General features: G+C 49.1%; 1 protein-coding gene across 1 annotated transcript in view; it reads left to right on the top strand.

Moving 5' to 3' along the window:
• Positions 1-1,146: 1,146 nt before the first annotated feature.
• The window catches only part of LOC118795452 (cAMP-specific 3',5'-cyclic phosphodiesterase 4D-like), a 30,369-nt gene continuing 5,673 nt past the window's right edge, over positions 1,147-25,842 (top strand). The window contains exons 1-9 of the mRNA XM_036553922.1: positions 1,147-1,923; positions 15,334-15,525; positions 17,128-17,164; positions 18,352-18,425; positions 18,769-18,818; positions 19,630-19,742; positions 24,820-24,913; positions 25,008-25,180; positions 25,342-25,440. Coding sequence (XP_036409815.1) covers positions 1,796-1,923; positions 15,334-15,525; positions 17,128-17,164; positions 18,352-18,425; positions 18,769-18,818; positions 19,630-19,742; positions 24,820-24,913; positions 25,008-25,180; positions 25,342-25,440 — 960 coding nt within the window. The 5' untranslated portion in view covers positions 1,147-1,795. The remainder of the gene's footprint in view (positions 1,924-15,333; positions 15,526-17,127; positions 17,165-18,351; positions 18,426-18,768; positions 18,819-19,629; positions 19,743-24,819; positions 24,914-25,007; positions 25,181-25,341; positions 25,441-25,842) is intronic.

The following is a 25,842-nucleotide window of genomic DNA, read 5'->3' as shown; positions in this document are numbered from 1 at the left end:
AGTGAATGACAGTTAACCGGGGGCCCTCTGATATCATGTGCTTCACTGCAACGTTTCCCCTCCTGACGGTCTCCCCGGCTCACTGCGGTGGTTCTGATTTTCAGCGAGGGCGTTAAGCGTGTCGTGTTATCGGGAGCGTTTCTCGTGCTGCGATTGTTCTCGAGTGAGTCGTGAGTCATGAGTCGTGCAGCGTTTTTACGGCCTTTTTCCAGAAGTCCTTTTCTGAAGCAGAGTGGAGCAGTTTATGGCCTCTGTCAGCCACAGGTGGAGGTTCAGAACTGAGCTGCACTGTTTCAGGACTCTGTACATGATGATGAATACCCTTCTCCTTCATCTCTCTCAGGACACTTTGCCAGGACAAGGCCTGCTGCAACAAGTAAAGTGTTTAAAAAGCTCTCCTGTTAATACTGTGGCAGATGTTTCAAATAACAATAGCAAAAAAAAACATTTTTATACAATGCTTTTCAAGAAGATTGAAAGAGAAGGTTGAGATACATGAGTAGTTAAAGAAACAGACAAATCATTAGAAAAACAAGTAATTAGTTAAATTTATATTAAAGTGGATGATGATTACTGAGCAAATTGAAACTGAAACTTTTTATAAGGCATTTAAATGTGAACAGTAGCTGTGGTAAGGTTGTGCTTGGTTCAGAGCCTTACGCAGACAGAGTGAGGTCAGCCTTTGTTTGTAAACGGCTGGTGGGGAGAAAAGAGCTTCCTATAATGACCTGAGAACCAGCCGTGTTGAACAGGAAGTCAGCAGCTCAGAGATGTGCCTGTGGGCTCGACCACATGAAGCCGTAAACGTAATCAAGAAAATTGCAAAACGTCTCCTTCGAGCCCCTGGCGGTAGTGTAAGAGTCCCAGGAGTCATTCTGCTCGTAACGGCAGAGTGCCTATTTCTTCAGGTCGCCCAGGAGGCTGAATTTAACCTCCCACAGCGGTGTAGTGTCACGTTGGTTTAGTTTCGTTTGTGGGGGGTGGGGGTGGGAACAGCAAAGGGTTAAAAGTCTGAGACATTCCGAGAAGGCTGGAAACCACGCTGTTTCTGACCCCGCCCCCTCTCTGAGCGCTGACCTCACAGAGAAATATGAGAGGGCTGCTCTCTCTGATGGGCTGAGACATTCTGCGAGAGAGGTGCTCGAGCCGCACACCGCCTCAGCTGGGAGAGAGGGAGCGAGAGAGAGAGAGAGAGAGAGGGAGAGACGGAGGCGGGAGAGGGGAATGGATGGTGCCGGAGCTTTGAAGCAGCAGACAGACACATGGAGAAGCTCAGAAACTCAGCGAGAGAGGAGCGCAGAGCCAGATAGGATACGCTGTCTGTGTGCGCACTCAGCTGTGTCTCTCTCCAGAGGGAACTCTCTGCACTCTCTCTGAGACTTTCACAGGCTGCGGGGGACTGTGGATGGCTGTCTGAAAGCTTGCACTGGATGACCGGGAGGAACCTCACCTGAGCTGGACACTCTGAGGACTGACAGTGCCACTGGAGGGATAAGCTCTCAGAGAACCACCTCGTCTGGGTTCTGTTCTCAGAAGGAGAGAGAGACTCCTAAGCAGAGATGAGATGAGAGATCTTCCCTGAAGCTTGAGCTCAAAGGGATTTCACGGCTGATATTTATTTTTCTTTTCTATTTTGGGATGAGGGGGTTACCTTTCATTAGAGCAGCAATGGGAACCAGATTGCGTCTGAGAAGGCCAGGGCTGCCAGAGGGAAGCAGAAGAGACCCGCAGTGAACCCTGCAGGGCTCTGAGAGACGGGAGCGAGTCGCACGGAGACTCAGAGACGCGGGGAGACATGAGTCTGCCCACAAACTGCGGCTCTTCCTCCGCTGTGGAGCGGGCCTTTAAACTGCAGAACGGGAGCATCTGTGGGTCACCCTGCGCCGTCAACCGACCCATCAACATCGTGCAGAAACGCCGGCGGTAAACAGCTGTTTCTCCTGCTCGCTGTGCTCCGCTGCGTCCGCTCAGGGTGCTGGCTTGTGGCTGCTTTGATTGCTCTGGACAGGTTTAGAGGTGGCGGTGGCCGTTTGGGCAGGGATCCCATTCGAGCGGGGCTTCTCCTGGGTGGCACCACAGCACCCCCTGCTGGTCTGTGTTGGTGGTTTCTCTTTATGCCCAAAGCTGCTGTGTTTGTGGGTTGAAGTGGTGACAGTGTGAGACTCGATCTGCTGTGCTTGCCGAGGGCTGAGCTTCTGATTTGTGCAGCAGGGGTATCTGCACCCAGTGAATCCCTGATGGAGTGTTTGATCGAGGTGTCTTTGCTTCGTCTGGTTCATCTTTATGCACCTGTTGTACTTGAAGGGGTGGTGAGGAGGATGAGTATCCTGCGTGTGAAACGCCCATGTGTTTCAGACGAGCAGGTGGAACGCCTGTGCAAAGGCTTGTTCTAGAGAAAAAAGTTTAAAAACATGTTTAAAAACATGATTCTCTGCTTGATGTGTTGGAGTGGGCGTTTACATGGAATTCAGCTCGTGCCTCAGATCTGAAGAACTCCTCCAGTTCAGATAAGATGTTCTCTCTCTGTCTCTCTCCCAAATCTCCTGTTACCTGACCGCTATCTGTTGCCTCCATTTTGAATGACGAGAAACACCAGCTGGCTTCAAAAGCAGAACTGCCTCAGGTGTGGGGCGACAGCTCATCTGGATACATAAATGTCCTTCACTGAGATAATGTATGCGAAAAAGCCGAGCCAATCAAAGTGAGAGAGTCTGTGTGACGGTGCGTGTTTCACCTTTTCAGTCAGCACACAGTAGGTGTAGCAGTTTCTCCTTCCAGTGACAAGAAATGCCCCTCCCCCCGTAATTGTGCGCAATCTGTTTTATAGATAAGAAAGTGTATGGCAAAACGCTGACTCTTTGGCGTAATGCTCCTTTAAGGGCGACTGGGCTGAGGCGGGATCGGTGACATGGCGAGTCTGAAGGTGGCTGAACCGCAGCAACGTCACGAAACCACCACATGAGTGCGTGGGCTCACATCCTTCCCCCATACAAGGCATCGCTTGCGTTTCATGCACTCTGAATGCTGCTGGTCTGAAACCCAGCTTGCTGTGCGCTGTAAATATTCAGCTGTATGCACGAGTAAAGTGCAACATGAAAGCCAGTAAGGCAAGCTGCCTTACTAACTCAGCAAATATATTGTACTGTAATGTAACGTAAATCACCTTATCTTCTCAGATGGAGCTAAGAGCAAATTAACTGTATTCTGTAACTAAATCAATGAGCATGTGCTAGATTTGGGCAGCAGTGTGACATTGTGGTTCAGGAACCAGAAGGTTGTTCAGAAGTACTGCTATTGTAGTGTACTTTTCTGCAAGGCACTCAGTATGACTTGCTTCAGAAAATAGGTAAGGGTTACATGGTTCAGCTGCATAAAGGTTTACATGCATAAACGCAGCTTTTTAAGTGTAACAGAGTGTTGAATGTCGTTACGTAAGTGGTGTGCACTGAGGACTCTGCAGGAGGTGGTGGCAGCGGGTGACAGATGGTGGATCTGTGGTCTGTGCGATACAGGCCTCTGTGGTACTGCAGGAAGCGTGTATGTGTGAAAGTGCACACGATCTCTTCTGAGAACTGAGCCGCACGCGGCCGGTCAGGGGGCTGCTGTGCGTGTGACGGGTGTCGGTGCCTGTGTGAGGCGCTGGCGCTGGCCGAGGGAGGGGGGGGTGGGGGGCGGGGCAGGGCGGGGGGGGCCGGGGTACGATGCGCAGGGCTGCCTGATTTCGCTTCTCCCGGCGGCTCTTGCTGGATAAATGAAGAGAGGATGTGAGAGGGACAGGTGTGTGAGCTCCCGACCCCCCCCCCGACCTGCTGTGGCTCAGACAGATAAACAGGCCATGCTCTGCCTGCGGTTGAACGGTCCAACGGTTGAACACAGTCGATACAGGATACAGATAAAGAGGCCTCCTGCAACGCTTAGCTTCAGTCTCCAGGGGCTGAGAGGCCTGATCACGGGGAGGGGGAGGGGGAGTGGCTCTTTTACATTTACCTTTATTCATTTGGCAGATGCTTCTATCCAAAGCCACTCACAGGTGAGGCAGAATATAACACAAGCAAAAGTCATACATGGAGTCACAATATTAGAAGCACTGCATGACCAAGCTTCAGTAGTTGGCCAGACAAGGTACAAGCTAGCTGGCAGAGATTGCATTTAACTATTAATTTCTTTAACAGAAAACAGAGTTTAAGACATAAGATGCTTTAGGTGGTGGTGGTGGTTCCGGTGATCAGGTGAGCGTGGAAGAACTGTGTCTTTAGATGTTTCTTAAAAATAATGAGGGATTCGGCATTGGGGGGGTTGAGACCTGGAGGGGTGAGCTTTACGGGTGCTGCTGGAAATGAACAGCTTCAGTCAGAAGGGGGGGCAACTGCAAACTGCACTGGTTAAGTGCAAGCTTGTCCATAATAGGGCAGCTTTGTCCTAAGCTGTTACTCATTAGCTTTTTGCTAATGTCACCTCAAAGCTACATGCACCAAGCTCGCATACAGCTGAACTTAATTAGCTGAAAACCTTAGTGTTCCCTTCTGTGCAAAGTGATGTTAGGCTAATCAGCAGCCAACAGCTTGCCAGAGTTCATGGCAGTTACTCACACCTGCCCTAAGATTTTAAATTCCATTTAAATCACTGTCTTTGTGCAGCCTGTATAACTTTAGAAGCATGTACATTTATTTATTTAACCTTTATTTAACGAGGAAAGGCAGCCGAGAGCTCGTTTCTCATCTGCAGTAATGACCTGGGAATGTGCAGGGAAAGCCAGGAATCGTGCAGCCACACCCAGCACCTCTCATCCTCTGCTGAGCTAACCCTAACCCTCACACCCTCACCCTCACCCTAACCCTCACCCTAACCCTCACCCTCACCCTGACCCTGACCCTCACACCCAGCACCTCTCATCCTCTGCTGAGCTGCTGGAGGAACGGCCGCTAACCCTAACCCTAACCCTGACCCTGACCCTGACCCTGACTCTAACCCTAACCCTGACCCTCACACCCTCACACCCTCACACCCTCAACCTCACCCTCACACCTTCACCCTCACCCCCTCACCCTCACACCCTCACACCCTCACCCTCAGGGGGCAGGGGGGGTGCACGTGTATCACTCAGGAGAAGCCCTGCTTTCGTCACAGCGGACCTCAGATCAGTCTTGGTGCTTTGCATTATTAACCCTGCTGTAATCGCAGTCTCGGCGCTTTGCATTATTAACCCTGCTGAAATCAGCTCCTTTTCCAGCCACTGACCCACTGGCATCCTTACAGCCCGCGAGCAGTCTGTCTGCGGTTCTCTCTTACACACAGTGACCCTTTCTCCTCCTCCTTTACTGTGTGAGAGCAGCTTGCTTGATTGTTCTCAGGCAGGGTCCTGTGGTTATGAGAGGAGATGGGTTTTTCAGCAGGGATCTGATCTGCAGAGGCCAGACCCCTCTGCTCAACTATCCTGCTGCAGGTAGCGCCCCCTGCTGGAGGTTATTCTATGGCTGCCAGTCTGTCTGATTTCCTGTGTCCCGGGAGCGAGATTAGCGGGCAGGGAGACCCAGGGGGCGGCGGGAGAGAGACCTCAGCGATGGTGGAAAAATACAGAGACACCCGGCCGTGTCCAAGCAGGAAGGGCAGCGTGACCCCGGGGGGGGGGGGGGTGACCCCTCTAAGCGAGGGTAATGTGAGTGCGACCGCTGACGGCAGATTTACGAGCGAAGCTGCAGGCGAGGAAAGTGTTTCATTGCAACAGACGTTTACAGGGTCCGTTCGGGAACACTGACAGGGGTGAGTTTCACCAGGGCGAGATACCGGTGTCTGCTTGGGCCCGGATATTTATTTTCAGGTGACATTTTTGTTGGTTATGGTATGTCAGTCAGGTCAGTGCTTTACGATTGTGATAATATATGGAACTCTATACACTCTGCATGCTGTTCACTTTACACTAAAAATGATGTCCCTGCTACAAAGTCTAATCCCTGGATCTCCTCAACCCTGAACTCCTTAACTCCTAAATAACTTAAACAGAGACTGGGACTCCTTAGCAAAACCAGGAGGAAACACAGTGTGTAGTGTCAGTGCGGTGGGATCTGACAGATGTGTGTATAGGAGGGATTGAATCTCAGACTGGCCTGAGGTTTGGTTTCAGGTGAAGTCTGCACTTCTTGAGTCAGCCCTAACTCACTTATGTGCAGTGCTGCAGTCTCAGATTTACGCACTGATTTAGGTTTACTCTTCCCCGGCGGTTCTGTCCGTTGGCAGTGTTTGCTGTGATTGGACCAGCTTTGGAGCTCCGGTTCCCTCTCCCGGAGAAACTGGCAGCGCTGACGTCACCCCGACAGCCAGGATTGATAGTTGAGTGTTCCGGAATGCACCTGCAGTGACATTCTAGAACCAGGGTGGCCTCATCTGATACACACTGCCGCTTAAAGATGAGACAGGAGCCCAGAGACCATTCATCATGGGGAAGACTCTGCCCGCCGGGTTCCAGCCTGGTTTGGCTCAGTAGGAACGGTCGCTTTATAAATTTTTGAGAAGGAAAGGAGTCCTGAATTTAACGATCAGATGCTCAGATGATGGAGCATTCCGCATCATGGGCAGAATATTCAGATTGTATGTGTGTGTGTGTGTGTGTGTGTGTGTGTGTGTGCTTGAGAGAGATGCTATCATCATTCTCTTGTGGGATTGTTACCTGTTGGTATATGTTCAGCTGTGTTTCCAGAGGATATGGGGTCACATGCAAACTATAAACTGCAGTGAAGTACGTATTTAAGTGTGAGGCCATGCAGCATTCTGTACACGGGGTATTGCTATTTCCTTCGATTTTTACTCACTCTGATCTAGAGTTACATGCTTTATATCACTGGCACGCCTCGTACCTCAAGTATTTTGGCTAATTTTGATGTTTGGTTAGTCGTATTTTGTGGAATGGTGGAGGCATTTTAGGTGAATTACAGCTTAGATTTATACACTTAAAGCGTACTGTTAAGAGGGGGGTTCAGTTCAGAGATACTTGGCCTCATTGCTAAATACATGCACAATGAAAAAGAGTTGAGGATTTGTATTTGTGCATTTGTATTTGCGTCATCACAAGTTTTTGTTGACAGAAAGAAGGTAGTTCTGTCTGTATTTGATCGTCTTTAGTCAAAGCTCAAAGCTGTACCTGTGCAGTGCATGCAGAAAGGCCGTTTGCTTGTGCCTTCAGGCTGTAGTCCTGGGCCTCAGCTCTCAACACAGGAAACCACACAGCTCTGGGTCTATATTATTCAGGGCTAAAGATACACAGCTGCGTAACACAGTAACTGTGAAACAATGTGCAGTTTGCTTCAGTCAGAAGGCACTGTTTATGAGCAGGTTGCGTTCAAAAAATATAAAAGTTGCGAGAGATTATGCCCTGAAAACTGGTGCCAGATGATATTTAAACTATGAAATATCCACCATAAGGCTTATTATAATAAATGTATCTGGAGGCTTTTCTGTGGTTTTGTTCATTTAATCCTCTGCCTTTTGAGAAATGAAGCCGTTTTTCATCCTAATGCAGGTGCAGTAATCCCCTGCCTGCTTCTGGCCACAGCTCTGACAGCATCTGGCAGGACACTGACAGCTGATTTTTCAGATGCACAGAGATTCCAGAGTTCTGTCCTGTCAGAAGGATGGCCTGGGCTGCACTGCGGGAATCAGACACTGCCCTCACCCCACCCACCCGCTGCCAGCCATGCCCGTATAAAGATATAAAGACATTTCCATATTCTGGAAAAACAATGCAAATGCATGCCACTGCAGGCTTCAGAGTGTCTGAGCAGAGTATCAGAGCGGTATAGGTTTGTGCTCATGTATGGCTGAAAATGGCTGTTTTGGTGATGCACCTCTTTGAGTATTTTTTTTAATTAGACCCATTTAGCTACTGTAAGCCTAGCTCATATTATCTTTCATATTATCATACTGTTTGTCCTCTTTAGCCTGAAACAGTGACATGCTCCGCCCCATGTCACCTGCTTCCACCCCGTCTCCCCCTGCAGCCTGTCACCCCCCCCCCCGCAGACTGACCTGTCAGAGTTTGCAAAGTGCTCACAGGAAGCAGAAGTAGTTCAGCTTCAGTATGGCGTGGCCCAAATGCAAATGGCTACTGTTGCTGGGATCACTGTGCTTCCACTGCAGGTTGTAAATAGCAAATCCTCTTTCTTCTTTTGTGTCAGAAACTCCTAAAAAGGTGACAGGCTGTAAGCACAAACCACTGCATGCTTGCTTTGCATGTAATAGCACGATCTCTGGTTTCTGTATGCACCCAGTAATACTCAGAGATAGGAAGCCATTTCTGGGCAAAAGACAGATAGGTCTAAATAACCGTCAGTGTAGGCCTTCAAGCAGAGGCGGCTGTATGACCCTGCTTCCCACTGGAATGCGCCCCACCCCTTCTATGCTCCGCCCCTTTTATTTGAACCCCACCCCTTTTCCACATGCCCCGCCTGTATCTCTGAACCCCGCCCCCTCTCCCCTGTGCCCCGCCCCCTCTCCCCTGGCTCGGGGCCGTGAACCCTCAGCGCCCTGCTGCCCTGTGGAAGACCTGCGACTGTTTCCATAGCAGAGCAGAGGAGACTCGGAGGAGACTCCAGCACAGGAGCACGCTGCGCTTCATTAGCAGCGTTCTGCTGTTTGTTTTAGGTCCTTCACATTGCATAACTGATCTCTGCTTTTCCTTCGCCTGTTTGTACCACACATTTTAAAACTTTGGATACTTTCTGCCGGGTGGAAGATTTCCTGTGTGTTGCGGTGTTGAAGGGTTTTTTGATAACGTACTTCCGAAAAACATGCGAAAGACTGAAAATGGAGCTTTGGAAATGAAAGAATGAGAAGAAAGAGGGGGAAAAAATGATAAAAAAAAAATATCCTCCCCTGCCAAGTTCCAGTAAATAGGGACGGGTTTTGAGAGAAGCTCTTCTCTATCAGTGATCAGTTGTGGTTAGACGTATCAAAATGTGTTATTGTTTGAGATGCTGTTGCGTAAGACTCATTACGTGCTTTTCATGCAAATATGCTTCGTCCCGTGTGTGTGCCTCGTTTATTTGCCTGATACAGAATAACAGTGCTCCTGTTATCCATTCATACCTGTACACGTCAGCTGAACTGCTCTCACCGAGAGTAAGACCGCACTGATAAGGGAAAATTGAGAAAGCGTTATGACTTTATATTTCAAAGCTCATGTCTGTAAAGAGTGGGTTGTTTTTCGCCCCTTTCGGAGAGAGGAGCTGGAAAGTTTCTCCCCTATTTGTTTCCTCACTGGGTCGTGACCTCGTTCGCAACAGCCGTTTTGTTCTGTGGAGGTCGGGTTGTGAACAATGGGGCGTGTGTAGAGCGCACGGCACACGGGCTGATCCAGGAGCCGTGTCCCTGTGGACCGGTTATTCCACCCCGGGAGGGAGGATTCGGGCTCCGCCCTCCCTCCCCGGCCCGCTCCGGGCTCGGGTCCTCCTCCCCTCCTGATTCCGCAGGAAAGGGTGTAGGGGTGTCGCAGACACAGTCTCTGTGGAGTGTGAGAGTCCTGTAAACTCAGGCACCCCAACATTCTCTCACACCGTAGGCAAAACAAAAAAGCAAGTGCAGGGTCACCACCCGAAATCGGCACACGCCCTGATGATGTCTTCCTCTCGTGCTGTTCCTGTTCACACCCGTGTTCACTCTCGTGTTCTGATGCTCAGCCCTGGTCTGTCTGTAGGAGGTGCAGCAGGTGACCAATCACGTAATCAGACTCTCCATCCTAACCATAGCACCGCTCTAGGCATGTCACCCCTACCCAGAAATGAAGAAAATGAAGCCTGCTGTCAGCTGCTGTTTCTGACCATGGCGGTTGATATTGTCATGATCCACTATTGAATTGCTCTTTTGGTCAGCCAGTGACCATCAGACATAACGAGGGGCAAATTACAGTCAGAGACAGGATGTGTAACTGACGCTGTGTGAGAAAGTCACTCTTAATGTGTGGGGTTTCACTCCAGTCCCAAATGGGAGCGGAATAATCAACATTGACCCCTTTCATTGTTAAACTCTGTGCTGGGACAGACAGCCAGCACGACCTGGACTACTTTCAGTCCACAATGGGTCCCTTGAGGATAAAACAGGAGGCATAACCTTCACATAACCTATCCCTAACCACCGTCCTAACCTTGCTGATCACCCTGACCCTAATCCCAAACTGAATCCAAGCCAGATGGGTTCCCCTGTCTTTATTTCTCTCGGGCCTGCATGACCGGGCTCCGCTGAGCTGGGCTGAACTGTGGAACAGTAGCCAGGCAGCTGTAACCTGAGACCCAGGGCTCCTAGTCTGCAGTTTCTGTAATGTTTCTTTTTGTGCCACAGACACATTCTGAAAATGTGAAGCTGTCTGCCATGATTAACACACGTCACTGTCACTGTGTAAGCACTTCCCAGAAAGCAGGGGGGGGGTTTCCTGAGTGTAACTGTGTGAATGACCCCTTCTCACACCTAGCTGTGTTCTGAGGAACCAGCTCTATAGCATTCTTGTGAGGGTTCTGAACGTTAGTGTTAGGGAGTGGTTCCTGATGCTGTTCCTGTGAATATGTGTGTACGTGGTCGATGCTTTTAAAAATTCCCTGTAACTTCTGTAAATTAGATTGCATGCTTAGATTTTTTTTTATCTTGCTGTATGTGCACCTTATTTAGTACCGCTGGCAAATCTTTCAGACTGAAAGGGCTTTGCAACTTTATTTACTGTCACATCGTTGCTTTCCTCAGTTTGAACTTTCTCTATGATCCAGCCCCGTCTGTGTCACAGTATTGCAGCATTGCAGCGCTGATTCACTTCATAAATGTTTGAACAGTGTGTGGGAAAGGAAGGCTATCAGTGTAAAGCAGTTACGGAACTATTTGACATCAGAAGCTGATTCACAGTGTTGCTGACGTTTGTACTGTGGGTACTTCACTTCAAATGACAAATTGTAAACCTAGACTGTAACAGAGTGTGGTTGAGTATTTAGGATCTTAGCTTATCTGCACAAGGCTGGAAGAGGCATTGATGTAATCATACGAAAGATGCCAAAGCTGAATATCTTCAGTGAACATCTGTCTATTTAAAATAAATACATGTGAAATTTTAAGAATAAGCATGTCCACCAAGCACATGAATAATATTACTGTTATTAATTCCTGGCAATCTCACAGCTGTCCCTGCTGGGGGTAGCTGTGTGTGTCTGAAACGCTTTACATCAGAGTGTCACCTTCTGCTCTTCAGGAATGATGGTGTCTTCGATGTTCTGGATCTCTGATCGCCGACTGCTCTTGCCACGGCAGTCGAGGACTGTAGTACTTCTCTGGCCAGTAGAGGGAGTGGAGAGCTTGCTCTCTTTTGAGAAGTCATTCAGTTTTCAGTTCAGGATTTGTGAATCACACAGGGAACTCTTCTCTACAAAAAGAAAATGTTTCCACACCCCTCTCTCCACTTTTCCCCATGTTTATTTCTGGAGTGGTTTTGGTTCTTTGCTCTTTGGTGCTGCTGTCTCTGTTATTTCAGTTGCTTAGTGCAGTTGGAAAACTTCTGAAAGACTCTCACTTCCCTCTCACATCCAATCTCACACTCACTCTAGGCAGCAATGTGGTGTAGTATGGATAAAAAAAAGGATTTATAACCAATAGGTTTCAGTTAAAATTATTCAGATGAATTTATTGAAGGGTTTTCTGTGGAACTGGTGATTTACGTTATATTGTGACATCACATCATATGTCACAATGCAACAGTTATGTTTCAAGAGATCCTGTTTCAAATATTTACACATTGGCCGCCAGTCTTTAAATGTAGAGCTGTTTGTCTACAATCAATACTCAGGGAGTGTTAAGATCAGAGCCGCTCAGGCAAGCTGGAGTGTGTGTGCAAACTGGGATTCACAAACTGGGATTTACAGTTGAGTGGAAAGGCAGATGTGCACTGAAGCGCAGAGGAAAACTGTTCACATAAAAGAGCCTCATCAATTAATGAAAAGATTCTGTCTGCACCGAATCGTTGGAAGGAGAAATGAAATGGCCAGGCAGAAAGACGTGGGTGGATTTTTTATTTTCCTTTTTTTCATTTGTGAGGTTAAAGATAGCAGAGTGTGGACTCCAAATAGCTGCGCGCATAAATATTTATGAATGGAGGGAGGAGAGCGTGAGCCCATTGGTCCATGCCGCTGGAGCGCTGTACCTGCAAGGCTATTAATAGAAGCTCTGCCTCGGCTACCCTTCTGTGGGGGGCTATTTTTAGCAGCGGAGCGCCGTGGCGTAGGGAGAGAGCAGCCCCACACTGTCTCGGTGCAGCAGGGGGGTGGGGGGAGAGGGGGAGGAGGGGGGGGGCTGCGATTTACGAGAAGAAGGAGAGGAGCAGTAGAAGAGACAGCACCAGCCTCCAGCACAGGTATTTTTAGACTGGAGACCCCCCCCCCCCTCTCCCTGCCACCCCCCCCCCCCCACCCCACCCCGGTCGCACCGCTGTAGATTCGGAGCGTTTTGTTAGCATGTCTGTTCCAGCCGGTGCATGCTGCACGCGTGTGTGTGTGCGTGTTGTGTCGCGTGAACAGCGGGATCGGCACTGGTTATGTAACGCAGCTCGGCAGACCACCCTCCTGCCCTCCCGACGCTCCGCTCCGGTGAGTGGGTGAGTGGGTGTGGGATCGGAGACACTGGGAATGTGAGTCTGAATGAGAGCAGGGTTCCTGTTACCGTACGCTCGTTCTGAAGCTACCTTTCCCTGAGTGCTTTCCTCCAGGTCTGCAGCATCGTATGGAGACATTAGTAAAAATTAAGTTATGACAGCATGGTTCTACAGAATTTTATATTGTGAAATTGTCAGTATTCTGATGTATGATAAATAACAGCATAGGACAGTGATAGAGCTCACTGCTTTGTGTCTGAAATCTGTCTGGGTTCCGACTGAGTTCTGTCTGGGTTCTGACTGAGTTCTGACTGAGTTCTGTCTGGGTTCTGACTGAGTTCTGTCTGGGTTCTGAGGACTGTTCTCAAGACCAAGAGACCATTGTTTCTGATGTGTATGTTCTTGTGAATAGTGGTGTATATGCAAAAGACCAAGTCTGTTTTTCAAGAATGAGGAAGCCATCTTCTTTTTATATATGGACAAAAATTAAAGACAGACCATCCTCTGTAGCTGGCCAAACAAGTGTAAGCGTGTATAACAGCATATAAACAAAGAAAAGGTGTGCCCTCAGTTCCACATGCACTGCACTCACTGATTCAGTTAGGACTTCCCTCATCCCTACAAAGGAACACCCAGTACTGCTGAACACTGTCCTGTTCCAAGGAAAATCAAGGACCTGCCGAAAAAGAATATTCCATAGCGACGGTGTTTTTGTGTGTGTGTGTGTGTGTGTGTGTGTGTGTGTATGTGCGTGCGTGCGTGTGTCTGTGTCTGTTTGTGTGTGTGTGTGTGTGTGTGTGTGTGTGTGTGTGTGTGTGTGTGTGTGTGTGCACACGCACGTGTGCGTGTGGAGTGTGCAGATTTCTGTAATAAGCTGTCATCAGAAGAACAATCTTTGTCATAAATAGAAGCGGTCATTGACATTCAAATCCCGATGCCCTGCAGCAAGCTGAACTGTGCTGTACATGAAAATATGTTATTTAATGTGCATAATAGTATCATGAATCTGTCACCTAAATATTTATTTTCAAACTCTTTCTATGAGGGTAGTAGGTGTGCAGTCATCATGGAAAACTACACCAAAAAGCCTAGGTTTTGTTGTAAGATTTGTAGATGGAAAAAACAGACTGGACTTGGTTAGAATTTTTTTGGGAGAAGCGCAGAGTCCTCCACCCCGATCACATCTCTCTTCCCTCTGGAGGGAAAACAGTGCCACACACACCTGGCAGCCTGTGCCAGTTAACAAACTGGCAATTTCCAGTTAACCCCTTATCATACAAAAACATCTGCAGTCTGAGTGAAATGGTTCTTTTGTCACATGATACAATGTTATATACAATTGAATATAACGTATAATTGTGTATAATGTGTAATTGTAAATGTTTTGTCATAGCAGGGGTAGATATTTCTGTTCAAAATGAAAAGTGTCATTACAGAAATCACATTGACTTCTATGATTTCAATAATGTTATCATTACCTAAATACAAAGATAGTCGCCATGGCAACTGAAGCTGTAGCTCCCTTGAGCACTGATTTGAAAGATCTGATCTGATTTCCTTAGCATATCAATGTTGGGGGGGCGGGGGTTCCGAAAAGAGAGGAGTGGAAGTGAGAATGGGGTACCAGCTAGGTGTCACATTGGCCCAGTTTGAATTCTCGTGCACCTTAAGGGATTTTTTATTTCGGGATTCTGTTATTTCTATTTATAGCAGGATCACATGCTCTGACATCAGCGAGAGGCAGAGCTATTTTTAGCGCATCAGCCGTATGGATGATAGCAGCGCAGGGCTGCCTACGGAACGGGGAGAGCTTTCTCATTCAGAGAGCGTGTGAGAGAGCCAGAGCAGGCCGCCCCTGCCATCCAATCACAGCGCAGCGTCAGAGCAGTCAGAGCACGTCCTGTTACTCAGACATGCTGTTCCTCCCGGCCTCTTCAGAGAGGAGGGCGTGTGTGTGTGTGTGTGTGTGTGGCACACAGAACTGATCATTCATTATATTTTCCCCTCAGTTTTAAACCTGCTCTTCCCCTCTGGCATCCTGTGTTGCTATGGACATTGAGGTGTTTTAAAAATGGTCCATGTTTTTTGGGGGGAAGGAATGTTTCTGTTGGTGAAGCTTTATTTAACATAGCCCAGAATTCCCTGAGGAGACAGGTTTGTCCTGACAGATAGCATGGTGCGTTCTAAGGTCACGTTTATAAGGTGTGCGGCTTGTTTTAGTGTCTGTGAGGGAGAGGCCTCTGACGTGGGGGCATAAAGTCACTTCTGATGGCTGACCAACTGCTGTAAAGGAGAGGATGTCCTTATATGCAAGTAAACTACTGCCACCATTCCTCCCTGCTCCTCCCTGCTTCTCCCTGCACCTCCCTGTGCCTCCCTGTGCCCACCCGCACCTCCATGCACCCCTCTGAGCCTCCCCGCACCTCCATGCACCCCTCTGCGCCTCCCCACACCTCCATGCACCCCTCTGCGCCTCCCTGCACCTCCCTGCTCCTCCCTGCTCCTCTCTACTCAGCATCACATCAGTGTGTGAGATGGACAGCTGGAGAAAAACTTCTTCAGATCTGACCTTTCCTTTTATTAATGTAACATTGAATGTCTCCCAGAAAGAAGAAAGTAATGGGTGTTACTATTATTTATTTATTTATTTATTATTTACTATTTATAGATGATCACTGTGTTCTAAATATCTCTCCTCCTTTCCCTCTCTCTCTCCCTCACAGTTTTGATGTTGAAAATGGCTTGTCAGCAAGCCGCAGCCCGCTGGACCCCCAGACGAGCCCGGGATCCAGGCTCATCCTGCAGGCAAACTTCCCCCACAGCCAGCGGCGGGAGTCCTTCCTGTACCGGTCCGACTCGGACTTCGACCTCTCGCCCAAGGCCATGTCTCGCAACTCTTCCACAGCCAGCGACCTGTGAGTGCTGTAACCTCACCCCTGACCCCTGACCCCTGACCCCTGTCCCCTCACCACACTCAAGCTCAACATCGGAACATCCAGGATGATTATTATTCCTGGAGCTCATAATATATGAGTATATTTATCTCTTTACATATGGAGAGAGATACAGATATAGATCTAGATATGTAGATATCCAGTGTAAACATGCTTTGGTCTGGCAAGAAGGGGAACAGTCACAGTCAGTTTTGGTTTCGTTTCACTGCCAGATGGTGCAGTGTCACTAATGAGGAAGGGGAATCCCCTAAACAGCCATGCCCTGAACACAGCACTGTTCTGATTGGCTCCAGTCACGAGCAGGACACGCCTGTCCATACAGAACTGCATTTCATGCCGGTGGCCTGTTTGATTACCGTGAGGCTCCTCTGGCCAATCCTGACTCTCCGCTGGTCTCACAGAAGCGCCACATGAGGCTGTGACAGCTCTGAGGGGCTGGAGGAATCCGCCCAACTCTGGTTCAGAAGACTCAGTTCCCCTGAGTTTAACGCTCCTCTCTCAGCTGACTGTGCCTGTGCAGTATTAGAGTACTTGCTGTGGGAAGAGTGCAGTCGGGACCGGGGCTGCGTTACCCTCCCCGCCCACAGCAGAGCCAGTTTCTCCCGCTGCTCAGGGACAGGGTGTTTGGCTGCGGGTCACAGACTCTTGCCTTGTGTCTTTGAAGGGAAGAGAGCTTGAAGCACTGGGAGGTCAACTGGCTGACGCGGTGAGAATAGCCTGTGGAAAAAAACACCCCACCCCCTGCCCTCCGCCCCCCGAAACAGGCCTGTCCCTCCCCCATGCCTCACCAGCAGCTATAGCCACACCTGTGCCCCCACGACCACCCCCAGGCCTGTCCTGTGTCCTTCACAGCTTACCCTTCACCTTGCATCCCAGAGTAGCCCTTTTCAGCCCAGTTTGGCCCAGTTCAGCCCAGGCTGGTCCGGTTCAGCACACTTTTGCCCAGTTCAGCCCAGTTTGTGTGCGGCATGTGAGTCTGAATCTGAGTCCTGTGGCCACAGCAGGAGTGTGTGTGCATGAGCTCAGCTTCTGTGAGGCTGTGTCTTTTTGGGCCGAATGTCCACAGCTCCCTCAGGTTAAATGCATGCCACTGTTGCTGTCTCGTCTCCGTGTACCTTTGCTCTCTGTCGGCTGAGCCCTTCTTTTGTTGTGCCCAAAATAACATGATGAGAAATTTTCAGTTTGCTTTTAGATTTATCCTAAATTGTGACCATTTAGAGGTATGGAGGCATCTGTTTATCTCCTGGTTTACATGTACAGATATTGTCACCAGAATCTTCATGCCCTCACCTGCTTATTACATTAGCATACTGTACCAAGTTAAACCACACACAGTCTCTAAAATATTTTATATTAAACCTGAGTCCCTCCTAGCCCATCAACAACCTAATAGATACACATATGGGATTTGCTAATCTGTAAATTGCAGTAGCTCCTGGACCTTGGTTTTTTTGTTTTGGTGACCTCACGGTAAGGTAAGATCAACCTTAACAGCCCATCACCTGAAGACCTGGTGCAGCAAGGGTTCATTTATTTTTAAAACTTATTTAATCTTTTTTTCAGACATGGAGAAGACATGATTGTGACTCCATTTGCACAGGTAGGTTTTGTCAGGTTGTATAAATGAAAAATCACTGATCAGTAAAAGTTCATAGGTTTTACGATGTCATGCATGCAGTTCTGTTTTGTAATGGTTGATTAATGTGCTTTCTGTATCTATTCATATGTGATTTTGTAGTTTTTAAAATGTTTTTACAGGCCAGCCTTTCTGTTCTCAGTACCATTACCTGTAATAATTAGGGTGATAACGTAAGATAGCGTAATTAGTTATAACATTTATCAATGTCATGTAAGCAGTAAGCACATAAGTATAGCGGACAACATGAGAACATGGCTGTTAAAACCGTTAAATTTTAACATTCTAAAATTGTCAGTTGGTGAAGATTCCAGGTTCAGTGTGATTATATGATTCTGTAAGTGTCAGTTGGTGAGATGGGCATGCTCACTGAAGATGATGAGGTGATGGAGGTACATTAATGAAGAATTCTTTATTTGTCTTTTCTAAGACTTCAGTGTTTATTCATTTTAAAGAGGTCCTCACACACACATTGTAAAACAGTGCTATCAGAACAGCTAGAAGGTACTTTTAATGTGCTGGTGGCAGTGGACAGAATTTGTCTGAAATTATAGTTAGCTGTGTGTTATACAAGATTATGTATTCTAAAGCACTCACTAGACATTTGACAATCTTCTCTTTAGTATTTGCCATAGTCTGTACTCCATTTATGACTCAGTATTACGTGACACCAGCCAAACGGTTGTGAAGGAAACCCAAGCCCGCTGAAGGGGACAGATGCAATGATGTAATGTTCCTGTCCTGGGGCAGGCTCCCACTGGAGGGGCGGCTTGGCATTTGGACAGAACAGTCCTTCAGCATAGCATGGGTTCGAGTTTCATATCCCCTACGTCACAGGATGTATCGCTTTACAAAACAAGCCTGGAACCCAACACCACGTGTGTCGGAGTAGATACTGGCCGGCGAGAAACTGATCCTGATTTGGAAACAGGATAGCTGCAATATTCCTAACTGCAGGTGGCGCTGGTTTGTCGAACTCAGTGAGCTGATGACCTGGGGCGTGGCAGTTAACACCCGAGCCTGGTTTAGGGTGACTCTCTGACGGAGAGTAATCCGATAGTGACATAGCTGTCATTCTCCAGCAGACTGCAGAATGCCTCTGTCACATTGGTGTGCTGGTTCTGATGTAACAGGATGCTGTTCTCTTTCAGGTCCTGGCCAGTTTGCGGACCGTGAGGAGCAATTTTGCATCCCTCACTCACCTGCAGGATCGGGTGGCCGGCAAGTAAGTTCCCAAACCTCAGACAGGTACAGCAGACACCGTCCATGCAAACATCTGTGTCATTTGGTGGACCTTTTGAAAAGTGCCTGTATCTCAGAACTGGACTATCGAGAAGGCTCACTTCATCCTCCTTGGGGTTTTAGATCAGAGGAGACAGTTCTGGTTGTTCTGTGGAAGGATCTTTGAATCCTTCCACAGAAGGATTCCCCTGCTTCTCCCGCTGGCACTGACGCCCCTGTATCCGTAACCCCCTGAAGGCCTGGAGGGCAGAATGTGGGGTATCCGCCTCTGAAGGCCGCATGCCCTTCACCCCTGTTTGCTCATGACCTCTGTTGACCCCCTGCAGGAGATCGTCTGGCAGCACCACTCCGAACATGTGCAAGACCAGTCTGCCAGGTCAGTACAGACCCCATCCAGTCACCCCGGTCACCTTCACAGGACTAAGAGTTAAAGGGACATCAGGGATGTTTGAAAAGATCATTTCATGAGGAGACTCTTTAAAATGAAACAGTATGAAATCCACTCAGAGAAGCCAACCCTGTGTGATATACCTGCAGTGCAGTGAAGGCTCAGTGAATGCAGAGTCTGTAAGGCGGGGTTTTCCCCAGATTCTCCTGATAAGGAGCTTGTGTTGCTCTGTGGTGATAAACATCTGTGTATGACCTGTTCCTCTGCACACACCAGCACTGAGCCAGTATTCAGTTTTTTCTGTGTTTGTAGGCAGCTAATCAAAATAACAAAGGGGGATTTTTGACTATGAAGTTTTACACTGAATCTCACTTTAGTAACCTCCTACAAAATGTAATTTAAACAGACACATGGCGTGGCATGGGAGAGAACAGGGCTTACAGCAGGAAGGTGGCAGGTTCAGGTGACAGGGTGAGATACAGCCGTTGTAGCAGTGAGTGAGAGAACTTTTAAACAGGTTCAGCAATTAGAAATATAGCCTATGCAAGTTGCCTTGGATGGGGCCTCCTGTCACACAAAATAAAGATTATGAAACAAACTGACTGCTGACAGTCAACTGCTAACACATCACTCTCTAGTCTGATCAAAGAGAAATGGAGATTGGCACCCCCCTTGCTGAATGGTTGGGGATGCAGAGGGCAGTCTTGGTGTGAGGTAGAGGGCAGGGAGAGCTGCATTACGGCTCTGGGGGTATTAGTGCATTGAATGCTGACCCCAGATCTGTGTTTGCGCCCCACAGAGGAGCCTTCTCAGAAACTGGCCATGGAGACGCTGGAGGAGCTGGACTGGTGCCTGGACCAGCTGGAGACCCTGCAGACACGCCACTCTGTCAGCGAGATGGCCTCCAACAAGGTGAGCGGCACTGATCCCAGAACAGCACAGACAGCTCTGAGGAAGCAGTGACTCCTCTGTCTGTAATCCCACTCTGCTGATCCCAGGTCAGCGCAGACAGCTCTGAGGACGCAGTGACTCCTCTGTCTGTAATCCCACTCTGCTGATCCCAGGTCAGCGCAGACAGCTCTGAGGACGCAGTGACTCCTCTGTCTGTAATCCCACTCTGCTGATCCCAGGTCAGCGCAGACAGCTCTGAGGACGCAGTGACTCCTCTGTCTGTAATCCCACTCTGCTGATCCCAGGACAGCGCAGACAGCTCTGAGGACACAGTGACTCGACTCTCTGTAATGGCTGTCTTTCACACTGAAAGTCGCACAGTGCCCTAAAGCAGAGCGGGCTCTCATTGGAGGATAGCTGCTGCTCTGCTGATATCATCCAGGCAGCTCTTATACAGCTGACCAATCACAGGCAGCCTGAGAGATGAGACAACTCTGGCTGACCCACCCGCCCCTGCCCCTGACAGGGTGAAGCCAGCACCACAGTGGGATCCTGGTCATCGATGGTAGATGGCTTGGCCAGTTTTAAACAGAGCCGGAGGGCTCAGCTTGCGTTCATGCGAAATGCCCCCCAACTGACCCACTCCATACCTCAGTGCTGGTTTTTATACCGATAATCACCATTGACCCCAGGTCAGATGATTTCATTGTTCAGAAACTAAGTGAAAAGTTAGACTGCTGAAATGACTCTACAGTGTAGGTGATAGGTTCACAAATTCTTTCAAAGAGTCTTGTTCGGTTCCAAAACAGTGAAACCATCACCATGCACAAACTATACTTTTTTGTTCTTGGTTCTTGGTGTCTCTGTGATAATTGTGGGACTATGCAGGGAGAGGCAGCTTTATTGATGTTTCTCTGTTGTAGTGGCTGGCAGTAAACCATGCTAGCTTCATTGATTAAAACAGGTGGGTGGAGCTTGGTCAGGCTTACAGCATGTGGTTCAGAATTCTCAGTTGTGCTTGTAAATTTTTGATACGTATAATAAAATTTACACTTTAATTTCTGCTATCAGGGGCCTCTTGGGTGGTAGGGGGTGTTTTAATTCAAGGAAACAGGTCTGTCTGTCAACAGACATGTTTTAGACATCAATTCAACACTGATATGAGGTTGTGTTTTAGCTATGCAGGGCAAGACTGTTGTGTCCTGTTTCCACTGGTGAAGTGATTTTTTTATGTCGCAGAGGTCTGTGTGGGTGAAATAGTGCTGAGAATAGCAACAAATAAATGGAGGAGAACACCAGAGTCTCGTCCCCCACCTGTTAAATAAATCTAATTCTCCAGTCCTCAGTAGTGCTGTGTTTCAGTGCAGATGTTCCTCTCAGGCATTGGAGTTTTTTCCTCATTGGTTTAGTCTCAGTATAATATGGCAATAAGGGAAGCTTATGTTCCTGAATGAAGTGTTATTGTACATGCTTTAGTGTGCCAGCTCTATACACACACATACATACACACACGCACACACACACACACGCACACAGTCATGTGCAGAAAAATGTGAATGAGCTGGGAGAGGTGGATTAAAGCGCACCCCCCAGACTGCCTCTCTCCTCCTGCGCTTCCATGATCAGCCCCCCAAGGGACAGGCAGCCCACGCAATAGCCATGTGCACAGCACACACAAACACGCATGCCACACGCATGTGCACACGGCTCATTCACGCAGAACTCTCAGTGGATCCACATCCTGAGAAGCAGGAGCAGGTTGGGATTCTGAGGCTCTGTGTTTCTTAGTTTTCTGTGATTATGGTGAACCCCTGAAGGCTGCACCCCCCAGATTCCCTGTCCTGCTCTCGGTTCTGGGTTCTATCCTGTCTCAGTGCTGCACATTCAGCGCTTCTCTCGCTCTCCTGCAGGGAATAGCCGTCTATGATGAGGATGATATTACGATGAGGATAATATTATGATGAGGATGTCTGATAGTATCAGTATACATTTTCTGTTGTTTTTATTTTGAGGCAGTTTTCATATTCGTCATATAAGCATCTCAGCTATGCTGATGGCTTGGGCTTCAAAGCATCCTACCCCCCCCCCCCCCCCAAACGCGTACACGCGCACACACACACACACACGCGTGCACACACACACACACGCATGCACACACACACACACACACACACGCATGCACACACACACACACGCATGAATGCAGCAGTCCTTCCGTTGAAAGAGTTAAGCAGTCTAACGATCCTTTCATCTCTACACTCGCTGCACATCGTGACAGAAGCCCCTCTCCATCCAGCCTGTGCCAAGCCACACCCCCACTCCAAGCCACAGACCAATCACGTTCCTGGGGCTGGCCCAGCCTCTGTTGCAGTCAGCTGGTGATTGGGTGGAGGGTATCCTGCATGTGGGCGGTGGAAGGGGAGATACCTGCTAGGAGAGAGAGAGGGAGAGAGAGGGAGGGAGGGAGAGAGAGGGAGGGAGGGAGAGAGAGAGGGAGGGAGAGGGAGGGAGGGAGAGAGAGGGAGAGAGAGGGAGAGGGAGGGAGGGGGGAGGCAGCGAGAGCCTTCCCCTGTCTGTTTGCACATGCATTAGGAGTGGTGGGAAGGAGAGAGGTGCGATCCAGCGGCCAGCCAGGCTGCATCTTCCAGCCCTGCCCCCTCCCTCCTTAGGCAGCTTCTCCCGCCGCTGCACACGCAGTGCTGGGCGAGCAGGGAGAGGAGCTGGTGCTGAGGAGCTGCTGGCGTCTGAGCGTGCGGAGCGGGCTGTCAGATCGCTGAGGGATTCGCCGTGGCGGAGGGAACCCCCGTATTCAGTGCGACCCCGCTGGCTCTCCCGCGTTTCCCGCGCCGTGTGCCCGTCTGCTGCAATGCCAGAAGCGAGCTGTTCGTTCCCCCAGTCCTGGATGCACACTGAGGTGAGGGGAGTTCTGCCTCTCAGCTGCTGGATGCTGTGACTGTAGTCTCTGTGCAGGGGCAGTGGGGCAGTTTGTAGTGTCTGTGCAGGGGCAGTTTGTAGTCTCTGTGCAGGGGCAGTGGGGCAGTTTGTAGTGTCTGTGCAGGGGCAGTGGGGCAGTTTGTAGTGTCTGTGCAGGGGCAGTTTGTAGTCTCTGTGCAGGGGCAGTGGGGCAGTTTGTAGTCTCTGTGCAGGGGCAGTGGGGCAGTTTGTAGTGTCTGTGCAGGGGCAGTTTGTAGTCTCTGTGCAGGGGCAGTGGGGCAGTTTGTAGTGTCTGTGCAGGGGCAGTTTGTAGTCTCTGTGCAGGGGCAGTGGGGCAGTTTGTAGTGTCTGTGCAGGGGCAGTTTGTAGTCTCTGTGCAGGGGCAGTGGGGCAGTTTGTAGTGTCTGTGCAGGGGCAGTTTGTCTGTAGTCTCTGTGCAGGGGCAGTGGGGCAGTTTGTAGTGTCTGTGCAGGGGCAGTTTGTCTGTAGTGTCTGTGCAGGGGCAGTTTGTAGTCTCTGTGCAGGAGGGGACAGAGAGGGGCAGGGATGGAGAGCTAAGGGTTGTTTACATCAGGAGTGGGGAGTGTGTAATGACAGTGTGACGCTCTTGTGTCAGTCATGCTTACACTTGTATGTGAGCAAGTGTGTGTTTGTGGAAGAACGTCTGTGTTTGTCTGTGTATGTGTCTGTGTATGTGGCTTAGAGAGAGTGTTTATCTGTCTATCAGGACACGTGTGTGTGTGTGTCTGTGTCTGTGTGTGTGTGTGCTTGCGTATGGTGTGTGTTTATTAGTGTGTATATTGCATATGGTGTGTGTGTGTGTGTGTGTACGCATGCGTGTGTGTGTGAGCGCGTGCGTGTGTGTGTGTGTGTGTCTGTGTTTGTGTGTGTGTGCTTGGGTATGGTGTGTATGTGTCTTGGTGTGTGTATTGCATATGTTGTGTGTGTGTGTGTGTGTTTGTGTGTGTGTACGCACATGTGTGTGCATGCATGCGTGTATATGTTGTGTGTGTGTATATGCATGCGTGTGTGCGTGCGCATATGTGTGTGTGTGTGTGTGTGTGTGTGTGTGCGTGCGTGCGTGTGTGTGTGTGTGTGTGTGCGTGCGTGTGTGTGTGTGTGTGTGTGTGTGTGTGCGCCTGCGTGTGTGTGTGAGTGTGCGTATATGAGTGTGTGTGTGTGTGTGCGTGTGTGTGTGTGTGTGTGTGTGTGTGTGTGTGTGAGTGTGTGTGTGTGTATATGAGTGTGAGTGTGAGTGTGAGTGTGAGTGTGAGTGTGAGTGTGAGTGTGAGTGTGAGTGTGAGTGTGTGTGTGTGTGTGTGTGTGTGTGTGAGTGTGTGTGTATATGAGTGTGTGAGTGTGTGTGTGTGTGTGTGTGTGTGTGTGTGTGTGTGTGTGTGTGTGTGTCTGAATGAGTCTGTGCTGGTTCCTCAGCACGCGGTGTTGTGCGTATGTCAGCGGAGAGCGTTTTGCTCCTGTCCCCATGCGTGTGATTACATAACAGCCAGTCCTCCAATGAGAGCGTGTTCCCCACGAGGGTGCACACCTCTCCGACGTCTGGCACGGCTTTCAAACCAGCGCTGGGTACAGAGTGTCGTTCAGCCTGGCACACTGTGCCCAGCGCTTCCATAGCAACCATGCGCTGCTGTTTATCCTGGAGTGACAGCCACAGCCGCCTCTCTGAGCGCGTGCAGACCGAGCCGTCTGCCGCCTTCCCCGGACACCACACACACAGCGCACACACAGAAACGCACAGGCCCTTTCTCAAACGCAGCAACACTGAGAAGATGTGATTCTGTACCTTCTTTATTAAAGATTAATTTTTCATCTCTCTTCTTCAAGATTACCTTTTTATTCAGATTTTTTTCATTCTGTATGCATGTGAAGAAATGTGATGACTTCATACTAAATTCAATGTCAGGACATTCATAGTAATGAAGATTAGCTGTGATGTTATTGGACATTACTGAAAGGGAAATTTGGGTGATTTGGGTATAACTGAAATTCAGAAATCGCTCTGCCACTGTTCTTAACCAGTGATACCCTGCTGGTGCTGCTGCTGAACAGGTCAGTGGCAGCTGCACACAGATTCGGTGCTTCACTGTTCTGTAATCAGCTGGTCCGGTCTGACGTGCGGCTCTGCTGTGTGCGTTTTGCTCCGCAGTTTAAAAGGATGTTGAACCGAGAGCTGACGCAGCTGTCAGAGACCAGCCGCTCAGGGAACCAAGTGTCAGAGTTCATCTCCAGCACCTTTCTGGGTAAGTGACGGTTTCGGGGACCACAGACAGGAACACACAGTGAGACCCTCGGAGAGGAGCGGCTCTGTGACGTCACTTTCCGTCTGTGTCCCAGAGAAACAGCATGACATGGAGATCATGTCCCCTCCTGCGAAGGAGAAGGACAAGAAGAAGAGGCCCATGTCCCAGATCAGCGGGGTGCGCAAAGTCGCCCACAGTCCCAGCCTGGTGCCCTCCAGCATCCCCCGCTTCGGGGTGAGCACCACCCAGGAGAGCCTGCTGGCCAAGGTGGGAGCCCACAAAATCCACCCCCTGATTCACCCCCCGATCCAGCACTCTCTTCTAAATCTAGTCTAACTCATTTCCTGTCTCAGTCCCTCACCCAGCCTTCCTCTCAGAGCTCAGGAGTTACAGGTTTCCTCCATCTGAATTGAATTTCTTGCTTCCAGGAATTTGAAGATATCAACCGATGGGGTGTTGATATTTTCAAGATAGCAGAATATTCGGGGAACCGGCCCCTGACAGTCTCCATGTACACCATCTTCCAGGTAGAGAATCCCGGCTGTCCTGGCCTGACACAACCTGCAGGTTTTTCCTCTGTCCCAAAATTTTATGATCAAACAATGCATGCAATCCACACTCCTCTTTGTGCAGATCTGCATATGAATGGTCATATTTGCTGTATTTAAAGTATCATGATTCAGTTCTTTTACCATAATGCTTGTGCTGTAACAGTCATATTCATAAGGCTGAGAGTGGTGAGGAACAGCCTTAACCCTGCAGTGGGAGCAGCTGTTATCAATGAGTGAATCAACCAGAACTTTCTGTGTTAAATCAGTAAATCTTCTGACGCAGACTGAAGACCTACTTCTGTCTCAGTTTTACCTCAGGCTCCACCCCCTAGCACCTGCTACTTGTAATACTTGTAATATTTGCTGTTTATTGCACAT

The sequence above is a fragment of the Megalops cyprinoides genome, chromosome 20 (assembly GCF_013368585.1).
Source record: "Megalops cyprinoides isolate fMegCyp1 chromosome 20, fMegCyp1.pri, whole genome shotgun sequence".
NCBI lineage: Eukaryota > Metazoa > Chordata > Actinopteri > Elopiformes > Megalopidae > Megalops > Megalops cyprinoides.
Note: the sequence above shows the minus strand (reverse complement) of the source record. Positions and strands in the feature narration are given on the sequence as shown.